Here is a 16,705-nt window from a genome sequence, read left to right as displayed (position 1 = left end):
TTTTGGTTTGATCACAGGTAGGGATGTTAGTCGGGCTGGCCCGTCGGGTTTTGGGCCGGTCCTACTCGGGTTGCGGGTCAATCGGGCACGGGTTAGTCGGGTTGTGATATCTTTCGGGTTATAAAAGTTCGACCCTAACCCTAAAAGCTCAGGTTTCGGGCTAGCCCAGCGGGTTAATCGGGTTGCTGCCAATAATATTAATATGCGATCAATTCAATAAATAATGATTAAAATGACAAATATTCATACAATGAAAACATTTTATTATGATATATATGAGATATGTGCTTAAACTCAATCATAAACATGATCAAATACTAATATTTGAGATATTTCGTGGAATTTTAATGCATGTTTTAGAAATTTAAATATTTTTTTAGTGAATGTGAAGTTTTTAATTTATTTATCAATTATTATATTAATAAAAATTTAATATATGATTTGTATATTTAATATAAAAATAAAAGTTATTTTTAGTTAAAATTAATTAATGAAGTGTTGAATTAGGAGTAAAAAATATAGAATAATAGAAATTTTATCGGGTTTTCGGGCTAGTCCATCGGATTTTCGGATCTGGCCCTAACGGGTTGCGGGTTAATCGAGTGCGGGCTAATTGGGTTTTGATTTTATCGGGCTAGAAATTTCCAGCCCTAACCCTATAAATTTGGCGGGCTATTCGGGCCAGCCCACGGGCTACGGGCTACGTTGACATCCCTAATCACAGGTGTACTGAACTCGCCTTTGGCAGAATCCGACTAATCCTGCTCGACCGAATTTGCGGATTAATGGTTATTTTATTCTGGTTAGTGAGGATTGATGGTCGGAGTGACAACCCTAACCGGGGCCGGACTCCACATTCCATTAAAGAGCATCCACAACCATATTCCTTAAACCATTCATTCACTACGTTATTCATGAACTCATAGTGCTTTCTACCATATTCATCACTTTACAATTAACCATTAATTCTTAACTATTTGTGGATTTCATATTTTTATTTCAATTTGATTTTATGAAATCCAATCAAATTAATTTTCCATAAACACTACCTTCATTTAATATATATTTTAATAAATTTAATTCATAGTATTTCAAAAAGCAAAAATGCGAAAGAAAGCAAAAAAATAGGGAAAAAAAACTAAAACCAAACAGAATAAAATTAAAAACATGGTTTGTAGTTGGCTAGGTTCAAACCCAATACCACCTCCGAACTAATTTGACTAAGAGCATTTCCAACCATACATAAAAAATGACTTTTGGTGTATCTTTAAACATATATTAGTACCAAATTTAAACCCATTTTTGGATTTTTCTATGGAACAACATCATACATGGTATTACTGTAAAAATTTTGTGAGACAAAAATTCAAAAATGGTGTAAATTTTGAATTTAATGTAAATGATTGGAATAATTATATTTCGATGTAATGTATATTTAAAAATGAGTTTGTGATATAAATGGTTTGAGATAGCCTAAACATGTGTATTAGTTGTGAAACCTACAAAATTATAAATAGCCAAAGGAAAATATAGCACAAATAAACTCTTCATGGCGGAACTTTCTTGAGCACGGAACATCAGTGTCATGAAAGACAACCGTTGTGGATGTGTTAAAGTTATAACTCATTTTACTTGCATATTATAAAATTAACTAATACCACACTTGTGCGATGCACAAATTATAATATTTTAATAACATTGATTTTAGATTGTAAATTAATTAATAAAATTAGAAACAATATCATTATATGAAAATTGTAAATAAAATAACTATGAATTATACAACTAAAACATACCATAAACTTGAAATAAATAATAATAAATTATAAAAATTTGGAGAGCTCTAATTTACAATATATGAATTGAGATATTTGAAACATCATTTGATTAAGCTCTAAGAAGAAAAAAATAAATCCACTCACATCTCCTATAACAAAATATCCTAGTTATAATAGTTACAACATTAATTTAATGCTCAAATAAATATAACATAATAATATAAAATATATATATTAGAATCAGTCGAAACAATAACATCTCACGAACTACTTTCTATATAAAAATTGTATAATGTAAATAAATAGGTTTTAAATCAATACTAGACCACTTTAACTTATGAGAATTTGTATAATGTAAATAAATAGATTTTAAATCAATATTAGACCACTTTAACTTATGACTATTTTGTTATATACAACACACTTAATAACAACAAATTTAAAAAATAGGCATGCAATATATAGTAATAAAATATAACTAAACGATAGATAATACTCCGATGGAGATCATCATATAGAAAACTAACTTCATATTAAAACAATATCGATGGAGATCCAAGAGAATACCTAAAATCGGATCATATCTGTACAAAAAAATCAACAAAGAATGTAATGAGAAAAAAGAGAGAAATGTATGGATTATAAGCTATCAAATACCGTATATTTATAGTAGAAAAATAGAAGTCCCTTTCACTTCCTCCACTTATAATTAAAATAAATGGAATTAACTTCCTACAATCAAAACCTATAAATAAATAAAAAAATGTTAAAAAAACTGAATAATTAATTTCATTGATTGGTGGGATCAAGACGTTATAGGGGACACATTTTATTTCTTATAATAAGATATAACTTAATATTTGTACTTTCTTTTCTTCTTGGAAGTATTAATTTTTGTTTAATTATAAGCTAGGTGCAATTTTGATGCACATTAAAAAATAGTATATTTGCTTCTATGATCGATATGTTTATTTTTTAAAGTACGGATCGTATAGTTCCATGTCATAATCAATACAGAGAATGAAAGGTTAAATTGAAGAATAAATTTGAATATATATATATATATATATATATATTCGTGTTTTTACACGTGGCAGCATGACAAGCACACGATTTTCAGATCCAATGGCCTAAAATGGATATAGGGTTGTGCTAAAATGACAACGCTCTTTATTGTAACACCATACCACCATTTTAGGCCATTGAATCTGAAAATCGTGTGCTTGTCATGCTGCCATGTGTAAAAACACGGAGGGGTAAAATAGGAAATTTCTAATTTTACGTTACCAGATTGCAGTGTTGTTCATTGAATATTGCAATCTTACCACAACAATATTGCAGTTTACCACGATTGCAATATCTAATACAGTAGACTACAATATCTAATACAGTAGACTGCAAACCCGTGTTTTTTCACGAAACTTAATCCTAGGCGTCCATAGAATGAGATCTAACGGACTATATTGGTGGTATGATGTTATCTTATCTATGGTGGCACCATAGTACATCCCTATATATATATATATATATATATATATATATATATAAGTATGTTACCAAGGTACCACCCTTAAAATAACACCATACCACCATTTCTACCCAATCATTTGTACACATGCACGAATAACAACCTGCCACGTGGCAAAAAAAAATCCGGAAAAAGACGGGCAACCACATGTCTGGTCTTTGTACAACAATTTTTCTTGAACAACAATATTCATATCCGATTACTACATAACAATCTATAGATTGTTGTGTGGTGTTTGTAATATCGTTGTGGTAGCGTTTATAATATTGTTGTATAAACGTAAGGTGTTGTCATTTTAACACAAACCTATATATATATATATAGAGAGAGAGAGAGAGAGTCCCATTATCCACAAATCCACTCTTAAAGACCGAACCACCGAACCCTACCAAATTAGGGCTTTTAGATCTAGTTTTTTATGGATAAGATACAGATATAAATTATTTTCGCCTTCATCACGAGCCTATTTTAATTCATCCGAAGGTAAATAAGTTTATAATAACATAATCCGAAGATTTAACTTCGTTCCAGAATATAATACTTCATTCTAGTAGGTTTTACTTCATTCTAGTAGGATTTTACTATTCCAAAGAGGTTTTTACTTCATTCCAGTACGTAAATATGGTTTTGCCGTCGCGTGCCGTTCTTTCTTTCTACAATATCTATCACCACCGCCATGACGCTAATATGGTTTAATAAACACATGAAATAATGTAATAAATTATTGGAATGAAGTATGTGTAGAAGCATTTGAAGTCCTACTGGAATGAAGTAAAAATCTTATCCAATGAAGTAATAACGTTCCTCAATGAAGTAAAAACTCACTTGAATAAATTGCATTTTTAAATGTTAATCAAGCAAAAACCTACGTCAATGAATTTGAATGAAGCATATGTTGAATCATTTCAAAACTTACTGGAAACAAGTAAAAACATGTTGTAGTTTCAAGGTATTATGTACAAAATGAAGTAATAAACCTATACAATGAAGTAAAATGGGCTAGTAATGAAGCAGAAAAAATTTTCACAGCAGCACATCTCATCAAAAGAACTAGATCTAATGGCCCAAATTTGGTCCCTAGTTCGGTCTTTAAAAGGGTTCGACATTGATCACAACTATATATATATATATATAATATATATATATATATATATATGGGCATGTTAGGGTGCCACCACCCCTTAAAATAACACCATACCACCATTTCTAGCCAATCATTTGTGTCATTTAATAATGCACATTTTCATTCTAATAATGCACAACGGCTAATAATGCAACATTATAGACTAATAATGCACATTTTCATTCTAATAATGCACAACGGCTAATAATGCAACATTATAGACTAATAATGCATTGATCACAACCATCCAACTCAAGGATCCAATGGTTGAATAATGGGCATTTGTTATATATTGAATAGGGGTGTCGAAACGGGTACCCGCGGGTACCCAAACCCGATTTTGCGGGTACCCGTACCCGAAAACTTCAATATTATACTACCTAATCCCGACCCGTATAGTTAAACGGGTAACCCCATACCCGCATCGGGTATCCCAAACCCGCAGTTGCGGGTACCCAAACCCGCACACATAATTTGAATTGTGTATTATATTATTCAACGGTATTATGCTTTTAGTTTTCACTTATCATCAATGCTAGTCATCTAATACAATAATTTTTTGTACATATTTGAAATTATAGAATGAATTTTGGGATTGTTGCTAGTTGCTACACTGCGCTTTTAGATTTATATTTTTTTTACTTTGTTGTATTTGCATAATTTTCAACTATTAACTATGCACAAATATGATGATTTCTCATCTCTTAAATATAATATGACTATGTATGAAATATAATGCAAATCCAAATTTCAAATAAGCAAATATGATAGAAACATCAAGCATGTCTAAAATTAAATCACCATTCAAAAGTCTAATATAAAATAAAAAATAATTCACTTTCATCAAAAGTCTAAATGTATATAACTTCAACTAAAAGTCTATAAATTTTAAATCTTTAATATAAAGACACTAAACTAATAAAAGTTTCACTTTCACCAACCTTGCAATCCTTCGTTTGGTAGCGGATAAATAATTGGAGATAAAGTGTATCATCGGGGAGTATATATGGATTTGAAGCTAATTAACTAAAATCAAATATTTCAAACCCCTATAAATAACGGGTATTATCGGGTTAGCCGGGTATACCCGAGCGGGTAGCGGGTATACCCATACCCGCTAAAATTTAAACAAACTACCCGATCCCGCCCCGTTTCCCATTGTCGTTAGGTAGCGGGTACCCATTACCCGGCGGATAGCGGGTCGGGTTGATGGTTTCCCAATACCCGCTACCCGTTTCGACACCCCTAAATTATATTGTTTGTGGATTGAATGCCAAGTTAATTAAAAAAAAAAGTAACGGCCAAATTAAAATGAGTTTCAACGCTCATCACTCTTACATTGTAACTGAAATCACGTAGCTATATTCATATTTAGCATCTATTATATTGGCCGTAGTATAATTTCATTCATTTCTACATTGATTATAAAATATTTTATATATATTGAAATTCATCTCATAGCTTATAAACATTTCAAAATAAGGCTAAAACTTGCCTTTTATGTCATTTATTTATTTAGATTTTTGAGGGGACATTTTTTTTGGTTGTGAACTTTCCCAAACTATCATTTTTGGTCCTTAACACTTGGAAATATTTTTTTGAGGTGGAATTTTAGACGTTTTTGAAAAATAATGCACAAATTGTTCTCTTTGGTGTGGTGACAATGTAATGTAAATACATATATACAATATGGTGATAACTATATGTTTCTGCATGTAATAGCCATGGGAAGGAATTAGTTATTTCATGAATATTCAAATTGATTCCATATCTTATTAATATTCCCAAATGAGGACAAAACTTATAAATATTTCAAAAGAAGATCAAAATTCGCCTTTTATATATGTATAGATAGATACTAATAAAAGTATATTATGTTAATTTCTTTCACTTAATCTTTTATACAGTATAAAGTTTGAAGTCAGTGTTATAAAGTGGGACATGTAACGAAGTACTACTAAAGTTGTACTAGTTAAAATCTTGATTAAGTAGCAACTGGTATATATGGCAGTGTATATATATGTTGAATTGCTTTATTATTGTTAGAACTGTCTCAAGGCTAATTTATCTTTTGTTTATTTAATGGGAAATCCGATTGCTGTATATGCTGGTTATCAAGAGAGGCCCTTTCAAATTATTATCAACATTGGAGTGATGCAGCTCTGATTTAAGTTCAATTGCATTGATCACATAAAATTTCACTATTTTTCTTTTGATTTGTTAAAATTTCATTCTTTGATAATAAGTTTATAACAAAAAGGGGGCAAAGTCTAATCCTAGTGTTAGTAGCTCACATTATTGATAATTTTTATTTATAGAGTATTAGTAAAGTGTTAATTCTAATGATATTAATTATAAATGAATAGTTTTATTCAAAAATTTCCTTAATTAAAATAGAAACTTAACATATTTTTAAGAGATAAATATAGAAGAAGCAGAGGCCCATATATAGGGCCCAAATCCTATAAATACCTTCACCTCCCATTGATTTCGTCTGCATCAAGTCATCATTTCTAAAAGAGAAGTACCAAATCCAATTTTGAAACATAACCCTAATTGCAGAGCAGAAGCAATGGCAGCTTCGGCAATGGTGCTCGATCCTAAGCCTGTACCGATCTCCGAACCTCCGCCGTCTTATCCGGCCGTCAAATCGGATGTTCCCGCCGTCGACGATGAAGATTTGTACGGACGGCTTAAATCCTTGCAGCGGCAGATCGAATTCATCGATATTCAGGAGGAGTACGTCAAGGACGAATTGAAAAACCTAAAGCGGGAGCTTCTTAGGGCGCAGGAGGAAGTGAAGCGGATTCAATCCGTGCCCTTGGTTATCGGCCAATTCATGGAGATGGTTGATCAGAACAACGGCATCGTCGGCTCCACCACCGGCTCGAATTACTACGTCCGGATCCTGAGCACCATCAACCGCGAACTACTCAAACCCTCTGCCTCCGTCGCGCTCCACCGCCATTCCAACGCCTTGGTCGATGTCCTGCCCCCGGAAGCTGACTCCAGCATCTCGCTTCTCAGCCAATCTGAGAAGCCTGATGTCACATACACTGTCAGTATCTTCTGCTGTTATGTTGGTTTTCATGTTGAGTTTTAATTTTGAGGGGTTGATTGGTGAATTAGGGCTATCCTGTTTGATTAATTTTTCTTAACTGGTGGAATTGGTATTGTTTGAGTGTTGTACAATTAGGTCAGGGAACTCCCTTTACAACATCAAAAAAATGTGATAACACTATAATTGAGCCTTTCAGATAATACAATTTAGACTTAATCAGATTCTTAGTTCTTAAACACTTTTGACTGGACAGTTTAGAACTGAAAAACTTGTTACTTCATTCTGTTTATGAAGTCTTATATTTAGGATTGAGAATTGTAAGATCAAATAGCTATTGGCTGTAACACTTTTTTAACAGTAAGATACTTTGACACTTTTTATAATTAATGGCTGCCTCTTTCCATTCTAGCTTCTATGCTTCAACAATGTTCTCAAATGACATCTTCCTGTTTATTACGTAATCAGGATATTGGTGGATGTGATATTCAAAAGCAAGAGATTCGTGAAGCTGTTGAGTTACCTCTCACTCACCACGAACTGTACAAGCAGATTGGTATTGATCCTCCTCGTGGTGTGTTACTTTATGGCCCTCCTGGTACAGGGAAGACCATGCTTGCAAAGGCTGTAGCAAACCACACAACTGCAGCTTTCATTAGAGTTGTGGGTTCGGAGTTTGTTCAAAAATATCTTGGAGAGGTACTTTTAAGAATTTTAGCCCTTTCTTATAGTTTGGTTCAATGTGATATTGAAAGTCTTTATTTTTTTGCTTTCCATTTCAACAATTGATGTATGCATTATTAACTAATATGGTAATGTTGCTGTTGGAAATTAGGGGCCTAGAATGGTCCGTGATGTATTTCGTCTGGCGAAGGAGAATGCACCTGCAATTATCTTTATAGATGAGGTAGATGCCATTGCAACAGCCCGTTTTGATGCCCAAACTGGAGCTGATAGAGAGGTTCAGAGGATTCTTATGGAACTTCTAAATCAGGTATCTAACTTAGAGCAAGTCTTTCATGATAGCACTTTTGATTTGAAGTTCTGTATATACACTAACTTAATAAGTTAATGATGTCCTGTACAATGAACTTGGGGTATTATACTTCTATCACCACTGTTGTTAAACGCACGCCGCGTGCCTTTTGCGTAGTGCCTATAGCAATATAGTTCAAGGGCGCGTGCACCTTTAATAATTGTTATCGTTATTAGTTGTAATAGTGGTGGACTGGCGGTAGTATTTTAATTCCTCAGTTTTCTTAATCTATGTGCATTGATCTATGCTTTGGTAGATGGATGGCTTCGATCAAACTGTGAATGTAAAGGTCATCATGGCCACTAATCGTGCGGACACTTTGGACCCTGCACTTCTCCGTCCTGGTAGACTTGATCGTAAAATAGAATTTCCTTTGCCTGATAGGCGCCAGAAGAGACTTGTTTTTCAGGTTAGTATTTGAGAAAATTATATCAGCATTCACTAAATGCTTTAAATGGATGAACATCCTATTCCTGAATGTTTTGTAATGATTTTACTGGGATGTATATTATATCTTCTCCATTTATTTTGGGCAGGTTTGTACTGCTAAGATGAACTTAAGTGATGAAGTTGACTTGGAAGACTATGTCTCTCGACCTGATAAAATAAGTGCTGCTGAGGTTTGTTTCTTGGATTCCATAAATTTCTGGTTTTATATACAGTGTCTACAACTTGCTGACTTATCAATGTATGTATGATATGGAAAGTGCTTTTAATTACTGATCAGTAGTAGATGGTGAAAAATAATGTCTAGGCTTAGTTATGTGCTATATATAATGAGAAAGAGAGCATGCTAAGTTTAATTTTGTTGGTGGTAAATGTGTAGATTGCAGCTATATGTCAGGAGGCAGGTCTGCACGCGGTGAGGAAAAACCGGTATGTGATACTTCCCAAGGATTTTGAGAAAGGATACAGAGGCAATGTCAAGAAGCCAGATACTGATTTTGAGTTTTACAAGTAATTGCACTTTATTTTCTTCAGCTGGGATTTGTATCTATGGCTTTAGTACTTAATTGTGTTACTATGGATACTGTTATCTATTTAACTGATGAGTTGAAGAATTGGTTGGGTTTGGTGTGAATTTTGTAATCCAACAATGCATGCACCTCCTGCTAATAATAAAAGATGCAGTTGCTTCTACAATAGTCTTCTAATCTCACTCACCACTCATTTTTTTTTATAAGTCGAAAAGGAATAAAACAATCGGACTTGCAAGTTGAATAAATTAGTTTGGATGTAAGAAACACCTATGCTATCATTGATCAACTAACTACGTAACCCCAATGGCGGAGTATCTAAAACATTTACTCCTCTAGAAAAGTTATAAGCAAAATGGGACTAAAAATCTGCTGCAATACATGCCAAACCACGACTGAGTCAAAGTCTTGAAGAGTGTCACGTACCTTTTGTACTAAAAAGCGACAATTGGTTGAGATCTCGAACCTACCCATAATCATTGACACACCAACAAAGCTGTCACTCTCCACCTCTAGCTTCTGAAATCCTCGAGCCTTGGCCAGCTCTAATCCATAGAAGATGCACCAAATTTCCGCCATCAAGATGGAGCAGCTCCCAATATTAACAACAAATCCAAGTCTCCAATCCTCTCATCTCGAAAAAGCCCTCCGCCAAAAGCTCGTCCAAGGCCCCCTTCGATGGAAGCATCTGTATTCAACTTGATCGTGTGGAGGATGCCATCCAATCAGCATAGGCGTACGTGCGGCTCCAATGCGTATACCATTTGTCAAGCTGAGCTCCCCAATTGTCTTGGCCATGTTCATAATTTGAGCCATAATTCCTTCCGGACTTACCGTTTTTCCTTTAAAAATAAATTGGCACCTTCTCCTCCAAATGAACCAACAACCCACTCCAAAAATCGTGCACCATCTAATACCACTACTCAACAAAAGTTTAGAGCTAATGCTCTTGAACACCCATTCCGTCAAAGTCAAAGAGTGATTAAAAAATTCCTCAACTTTGCCATACCACAAGAAGCTTGACTACGTCTGCTTTGCAGTCGGACAGTTGAATAAATTAGTTTGCATCCCGTGTGTTGGGCAAAGTAATTTCTTTTATTTTGGCGAATCAAAAAGCATAATTTCAAATGTGAAATAACTAAGCATCTCCTACTGTACACCAAAATCCATTTTATATTTAGAAGTCATATCTCCTAAAGAGGTAAAGATATCTCTAAAATGAAAAAAAAATGTATAATACTTTTTTAAATACATTTCCCTAGGAGAATGAATTATTTATAATACTTCATCAGTCCATGAATAAGAGTCCCGTTTTTTCATTTTGGTCCGTCCACGAATAAGAGTCCCGATTCATATTACCATAAGGGTCCGTTTTATAGACTGGATTTCTATGGAAAAGGTTTATTATCAGGATTAAACCTCTGTTTTGTAGCTTGGATAAATGCAATCTAAGGCCCGAAAAAAATGACGGCGGCCCGCTAGGCCCGCGTGAATAATGCTATTTTTCACTGTTGGGCTTGGTTAATTAATCCCAAAAATTTTATGGGTTTATGCACTGTTTCAGTAGGTTTCCGCCTCCTACCCCTTTCTCTTACCTCCTACCCTTTTCTGAGTTTTCTCTTTCCTCCTTTCTCTCCCAAATGATTTCTCCGCCACAGCCAGCTACTTCTACGCAGCAACCCTCTCTCCTTCATATCTCCCTCGCCTTCATCCGTACCATGGCTGCCGACGGTAATGGCGGCGATGGGCCTCGACCACCAAGTTGTAGATCCCAACGAATCAGCCACCGTCGTTGATGCCTCATCCGCCGTCGTTTGTGACCGGGCTGTAGTGGTGGCGACTGTTGCTCTGAAAATTTCCTGTGTTCGTTCCTGAGTTTGTGAGTCGATTTTCTGGGTTTCATTCTCAAATTGGAAATTTGCAAAATCCGGCTGTGATGAATTTCCAAAGGAGATTCCAGCCTCCTTACTCCCCTCCATTTTCTTCTCTATGTGAGCCTCCCCAACGTAATCTGCAACCTTTGCGCCATATCATCTTCGAGCAAGCGGCTGTTCGCCCTTATCTAATTCTTGCTAAAAAATTGTACCTATATTTGCATCAATTTTTCAGTGTTGCTTGTTATATTTGACTTCTATGTTAATTTTCTATGAATTAATTTAGCTAAGTTTTATGTTTATTAATTGGTTCTTAGTAATTTTTTGGGTTTTTTTTGGTGAATTTTGTTGATTTCTGGAGAATATAAGATCCTTGATGAAGTTTGGGTTGGAAAATAGAATCAAAGATGAATTGCAGGAACAATCTTGATGAATTTTCGGTTACACTTTTTCTAATTCTTTTCTAAATAAGAATATTTATAGGAAGGGCAACTTTGTCATTGCATACCTTAACCTTAAAAATAATCCAATCTACAAAACAACATCATAAAAACCATATCCATACACTATCCTGCTTTTGGCCCGAAAATTTTATCCCAAATTATCTATCATGTTATATCCAATCCATGCTACAAAACGAGCCCTAAGTGGTAAAAAGACCCCACATTCCACTAACTCATTCCACTCACATATCATTTAAAACTAATATATACAAGTGGGACCCCTATTCCACTAACTTTCTTCCATCACTTTTCTTAACATTTCTTAAAACCTGTGTCATTTAAAAATGAGACTCTTAATTGTGGACGGAGAGAGTATTTTGCATGAACATGGAGACATTGAATTTAGCTAAGAAAGTTTGGGGAAATGCAAGAAAGTTTTAAAAGTTAAGGGAAAAAGTAGAATATCTTAAATGTTTGTGTATTTACAAGCAAATTAATTCGTTTACTATAAATGACGTTGTTTTGATTGCCGGAAATTCTGCCATAACTTTCCGGTAAACAAGCATCAGCTTTAATTTTGGGAAAAAATCAGAAATGTCCATGTATTTATTTTTGAAAATCTAACGTGGAAATGAAGTTTCACACTTCCCATTCCTAAATCTTTGCAACTGAATTCCCATGAAATATGCCTTCTACATTTTAGTACAAATGATGCTACAATTAGTATAATATATGATGTGGATACTTTGTGTAGGAATAATTTTTTATTCTATTGCAGATTGTTATCTACGAATTATTTTAGTTGGTTTTTGCAAAGTTTGGATGTGTTATTGAATTATTAATAGACTTGGACACTAAAATTCAGTTTAAAAATTAAATAAGAATATCAAATGTTAAATATAGTTCACTTTTTGAAAAAAAAAATTCCATTTCAACTCAAATTTAATTTCAAAAAATTCGAATGATATGGATCAAGTGGCTTTGTTTTTCAAAATTAAACCAAAATCAAAATAAGAATTATTTATATAATATTACTTTAATTTATTGGAGTATAATTTAAAGATAAGATGTATATGTTGTTTATGTATGACCACTTTCTTAGTAATTGTGATCCAACATTCTAATCAACATGAGTGTCCGTATTACTTTATTTCTAAACTTATTTTAATTTTATTTAATTAATAATTAAAAATTAATGCGAATAAAATAAAATGGGTGATCACACCTGTAAGATACTGATACTAGTTAATGATAATAGCAATCTAATGAACATTTGTGAGAAGTAATAGTTGCATCCTATTTTGACACTAATTATCAACAGATATATAAAAACACATGGAATATTGAGATTGGTATAGTTGAGCATGAACCCCACAAATTGGCGTTAACATACTCCGTTGTCGTGAAGAGGCCCGACCGATCTCTATACAAACACAACCGTGGATATCAATTCGGTCGAAACCTCACGAATTGGCCCGAATAGCTCGATAATGTGATAGAGTTATGATTAGAAGTTTATGAATCCGATTGACCTTAAACCGAATCGTCACAACTCAATAAGGTTGAACCAAAATTAACTCGAGCCCTATGGGATTGACTCAAAATAAGTTAATTCTCGTTATTTAGTTCTCAATTTTCGTTAGTAATTTTTTTCAAATTTTTATTAAGTGAAAATCTATTTTGATTCATTATTTATTTTACTTTTATATTTATATGTAAATTTAAAAATAATACTTTCTCCGTCGATAAAAAATAATCTCATATTTTTATTTGTTCACCCACTAAAATTAGTCTCGTGCTACAAATGGAAAGTTAATTCCAATTTATTACATACTTCATACGTCTCACCATAAGCTACTCATATTCCTTTTTGGGATATATCATTTTTTAGCAAAATCAAACACAATTTTTTATTTTATTTTATTTTATTTTATTTTATTCTATTCTATTCTTTCTCCTACTTTATTTTATTCTTTTTCTTCACCTTTCTACTGCCCTATTCTTTTTCTACTTAAACCTCTCTAATATTTTACCCACTTTTATCTTTTTTCTCTCTCTCTAATATCTGATGATCATCCCCACCTGAGTTCATGGTAGTGTTAGTTATTATCTGATCATTTTACACCAATAAACTGGAAAGATTCTTGATTTGCTTAGAACACAGTAACCATCATTGACATTTTCTCAATTCAATTTCTATATTAAATATTCGTATGTAACAAGTCAGTAACAGTAGTTTTATCAATCGTTAATCAATCTACATTGTTAATCTACATAACAGAAAACTGTATAAATATAACTAGCTCTTTCTAGAAAACTTCTATGGCTGTATCTCTCTCTATCTATTCCAAAAATCTCTGTTTCAGTCTGCCTAGTCTGATCAGCCAGTGTTGGCATTCACTAAATCAGCTCCACTAACATACCTAGCTACAAATGATATCAAACGGAACGGAGCGCCAACCAACGGTGAATCAGTGAGCGAGACATCCACATTGTCATCATTTTGAGCAGCATCCATATTACTTTCCTTCACTGCTTCATTCTCATCCAATGGAATTTGCACGATTTCGTCTTCCTCTATTATTTCTGAAGAATTTGCAACACCAGGTTTCACGTTCACAAGCTCGTCATCCCTCTCATCTTTGACTATGACATCTTCCAAAGACTGGATGCCGCCTGAGACAGTGATTGTCTCACTAGCACCAGATACTTCAGCAGATTGAGCACTTACAGCACCGGGAACTGAGCCAACATTGGGAAATTGTTCAGTTCTTACACGTCTCTGTTCAAGCTCAGCATGCAATTCACTAACCTGAACAACAGCCACAGACGTAAATTATCCTACCACGGCTGAAACCATAGCCATAATTTCAGATAGATAGGTAACTCACCTTTTCAACAAGCTCTGCATTTTCTGCAACCAATTTCTCAACCAGTGCACTAGCAGCTTCTGCCTCGTAGTTTGCATGACCATTTTCTAGAGTCTGAATCAGAAAATAAAGTTCACCAATAAACACAGTATTTACAGAACCGAAGTGAGAAAATGACTTCCTTCTTGAAAATTGAGATACTAAGGTAGGAAACAGATAATGAGTAGCAAGATTAGAGAAAACATCTTGCTAGTTGCTACCTGTTTGTCCATCTCAAGGTTATTAATCTGTAACTGTAGACTTGAAACGAATTCTTTCAACTGTTGTGTTTCGCTAAAGAGAGTGTCCCTGGATAGCTCCAGCTCCTCCACCTGCAATACTCTGATTTTAATTTCTATTATCAGAATAAATTGGACTTTTATGAGTAATTAGTGCCATGTTCGTTAAGTAGCAACATTATAGTCTTTAGCAGGAATTCCACAAAATAAATTTATCAAATACTATGAGGTATACTAAACATGAAAATGTTAGTCTTTTCACACAGATCATTACATGCATTAGAGTGTTCCAGTAAGAAGTCGTCTTTTCTCTTCCAAACTACTCTGCCACCTTAGGTAAAGCATAAGTGAACGAAATTCAATAAATGCCTACTGATTTTGAAAACTATTCAAAAAAAGCAGTAGATCAGCGGAGAATAATATGAGAAAACATTCTCCAGTTGGTACCTGAGCTCTTAATTTGGTGTTATCAGCGGTCAGGCTGGAAATAGATTCCCTTGCTGAGTTCTGTCACATTGCAATAACCACAATGAAAATTAATGCCTTTGAAACTTATCGCCATGGAAGGAAGGAAGAACGATACAATGGACAAGTCAATGAAGCAACAGTACTTGACATCTAGAATTTATCGAGTCAAACTTATATTGCAATTTAAGGGGTTGAATAATGGACGCCAGACATTTTTGATATAAAAGTGATTGTTTGGGGTTTAAGTAAAGTAATTCTTAAAGTTCTGGACAATTTTTTATAAATTATAGTATTTACACAAGAAAAAGTTGATAAATGCCATCTCATGTCTAGTGCTTTTAGAGAGATAGGGTTTCTGTACAGCAAATGTGGACACTGATTGATGTATCACTAAAACAACCACAGTCAGAATCTTTCAGCTTCACGGCTACCAAACTAATTTAAAACTGTAAGGTTAGGCTAGTTTCATCCTTGCTTATATTTACAGGTGTCGAGGAGCATTTCTTTGCAAAGTAATATTCAGAACGCAACAGCTAAAACACATTGCAAGTATAACAGTCGAGATAAAAACAGTGTGAACCTCTTTCAGCATCCAGGAATCTCTCTCTCTTTCCATCTCTTTTACTGTTTCTTCTAGGCTCACCTGTTGTGGTGAAGCTGTAAGTTGGTATACTGAAACAACTCTACTAATTTCAGACAAAGAGCTAATATCTCAAGTGTGGCTGGAAAACTATCATTAATTTCTATGTCAACCAAGACTAAGTTTTACCACTTTTAAATTTAATAATGAAGCCTCGTCCACCAACTGATTCATCTTTGGCCCAAAACCAGCCTGCATGGAAGAAGTTTTAAATCAGCATATAGAATTTAAGAAGTGAAATTTATTTGCAAAGAAGTGATTGTGGCAATTAGAAAGTAAAATATTGAACAATAAAATTGCTACTAATAATTCACTATGCATAGTCCCAATCGTTAAGAAATCAGCATAGTACAAGATTTTAATGAGGATCACCTCACCTCTGTCTGGGCCCAGGAATCCTTTTCAGACTTCAGTTCTAGAATTTCCTTCTCCAGACCAACCTAAAATTTAAAAATTACGGGAAATCATCAAGATGTATCAAACTCCTTGCAGAAACCCCAAAATAAACCAGATGAAAATGTCAAGTCTCAACTCTGTAACTCCATGAAAAAGTGAAAAATCAATAACATTAATTGAACATGTACTTGAGGCTTCACAAACCTTTCACTCTTAGAAAAATCTAACAAGGTAGA

At 33.9% G+C, this 16,705-nt stretch overlaps 2 protein-coding genes across 2 annotated transcripts; one reads left to right on the top strand and one right to left on the bottom strand.

Moving 5' to 3' along the window:
- The first annotated feature begins 6,920 nt into the window (after positions 1-6,920).
- Positions 6,921-9,604, top strand: LOC125222330 (26S proteasome regulatory subunit 6B homolog). Its single transcript, XM_048124861.1, has 6 exons — positions 6,921-7,487; positions 7,956-8,186; positions 8,323-8,481; positions 8,780-8,932; positions 9,060-9,143; positions 9,350-9,604. The coding sequence occupies exons 1-6, from the start codon at positions 7,002-7,004 to the stop codon at positions 9,482-9,484; spliced, it is 1,248 nt and encodes a 415-aa protein (XP_047980818.1). The 5' UTR covers positions 6,921-7,001; the 3' UTR covers positions 9,485-9,604.
- Positions 9,605-14,033: 4,429 nt separating this feature from the next.
- LOC125222331 lies at positions 14,034-16,543 on the bottom strand. The gene is made up of 7 exons (XM_048124862.1): positions 16,451-16,543; positions 16,203-16,265; positions 16,014-16,076; positions 15,413-15,472; positions 14,948-15,058; positions 14,709-14,801; positions 14,034-14,629 (listed from the first exon to the last, which is right to left on the bottom strand). Exons 2-7 carry the CDS (start codon positions 16,245-16,247, stop codon positions 14,198-14,200), a joined length of 804 nt encoding a protein of 267 aa, XP_047980819.1. The 5' UTR covers positions 16,248-16,265; positions 16,451-16,543; the 3' UTR covers positions 14,034-14,197.
- Positions 16,544-16,705: the final 162 nt, after the last annotated feature.

Source organism: Salvia hispanica, chromosome 4, assembly GCF_023119035.1.
Source record: "Salvia hispanica cultivar TCC Black 2014 chromosome 4, UniMelb_Shisp_WGS_1.0, whole genome shotgun sequence".
NCBI classification, from domain to species: domain Eukaryota; kingdom Viridiplantae; phylum Streptophyta; class Magnoliopsida; order Lamiales; family Lamiaceae; genus Salvia; species Salvia hispanica.
The sequence above is the reverse complement of the archived record's forward strand: the minus strand, read 5'-3'. Positions and strand labels throughout refer to the sequence as shown.

Bases quoted from the DNA above. Each gene is read 5' to 3' on its own strand.
- LOC125222330 (XM_048124861.1), top strand. From the start codon at position 7,002: ATGGCAGCTTCGGCAATGGTGCTCGATCCTAAGCCTGTACCGATCTCC. The intron at 7,488-7,955 runs GTCAGTATCTTC...TTACGTAATCAG, and splicing joins AGCCTGATGTCACATACACT to GATATTGGTGGATGTGATAT. The intron at 8,482-8,779 runs GTATCTAACTTA...ATGCTTTGGTAG, and splicing joins TTATGGAACTTCTAAATCAG to ATGGATGGCTTCGATCAAAC.
- LOC125222331 (XM_048124862.1), bottom strand. From the start codon at position 16,247: ATGAATCAGTTGGTGGACGAGGCTTCATTATTAAATTTAAAAGTG. The intron at 15,473-16,013 runs GTTCACACTGTT...GCAATGTGACAG, and splicing joins ATTCCTGGATGCTGAAAGAG to AACTCAGCAAGGGAATCTAT. The intron at 14,802-14,947 runs GTAGCAACTAGC...TTTCTGATTCAG, and splicing joins ACCTTGAGATGGACAAACAG to ACTCTAGAAAATGGTCATGC.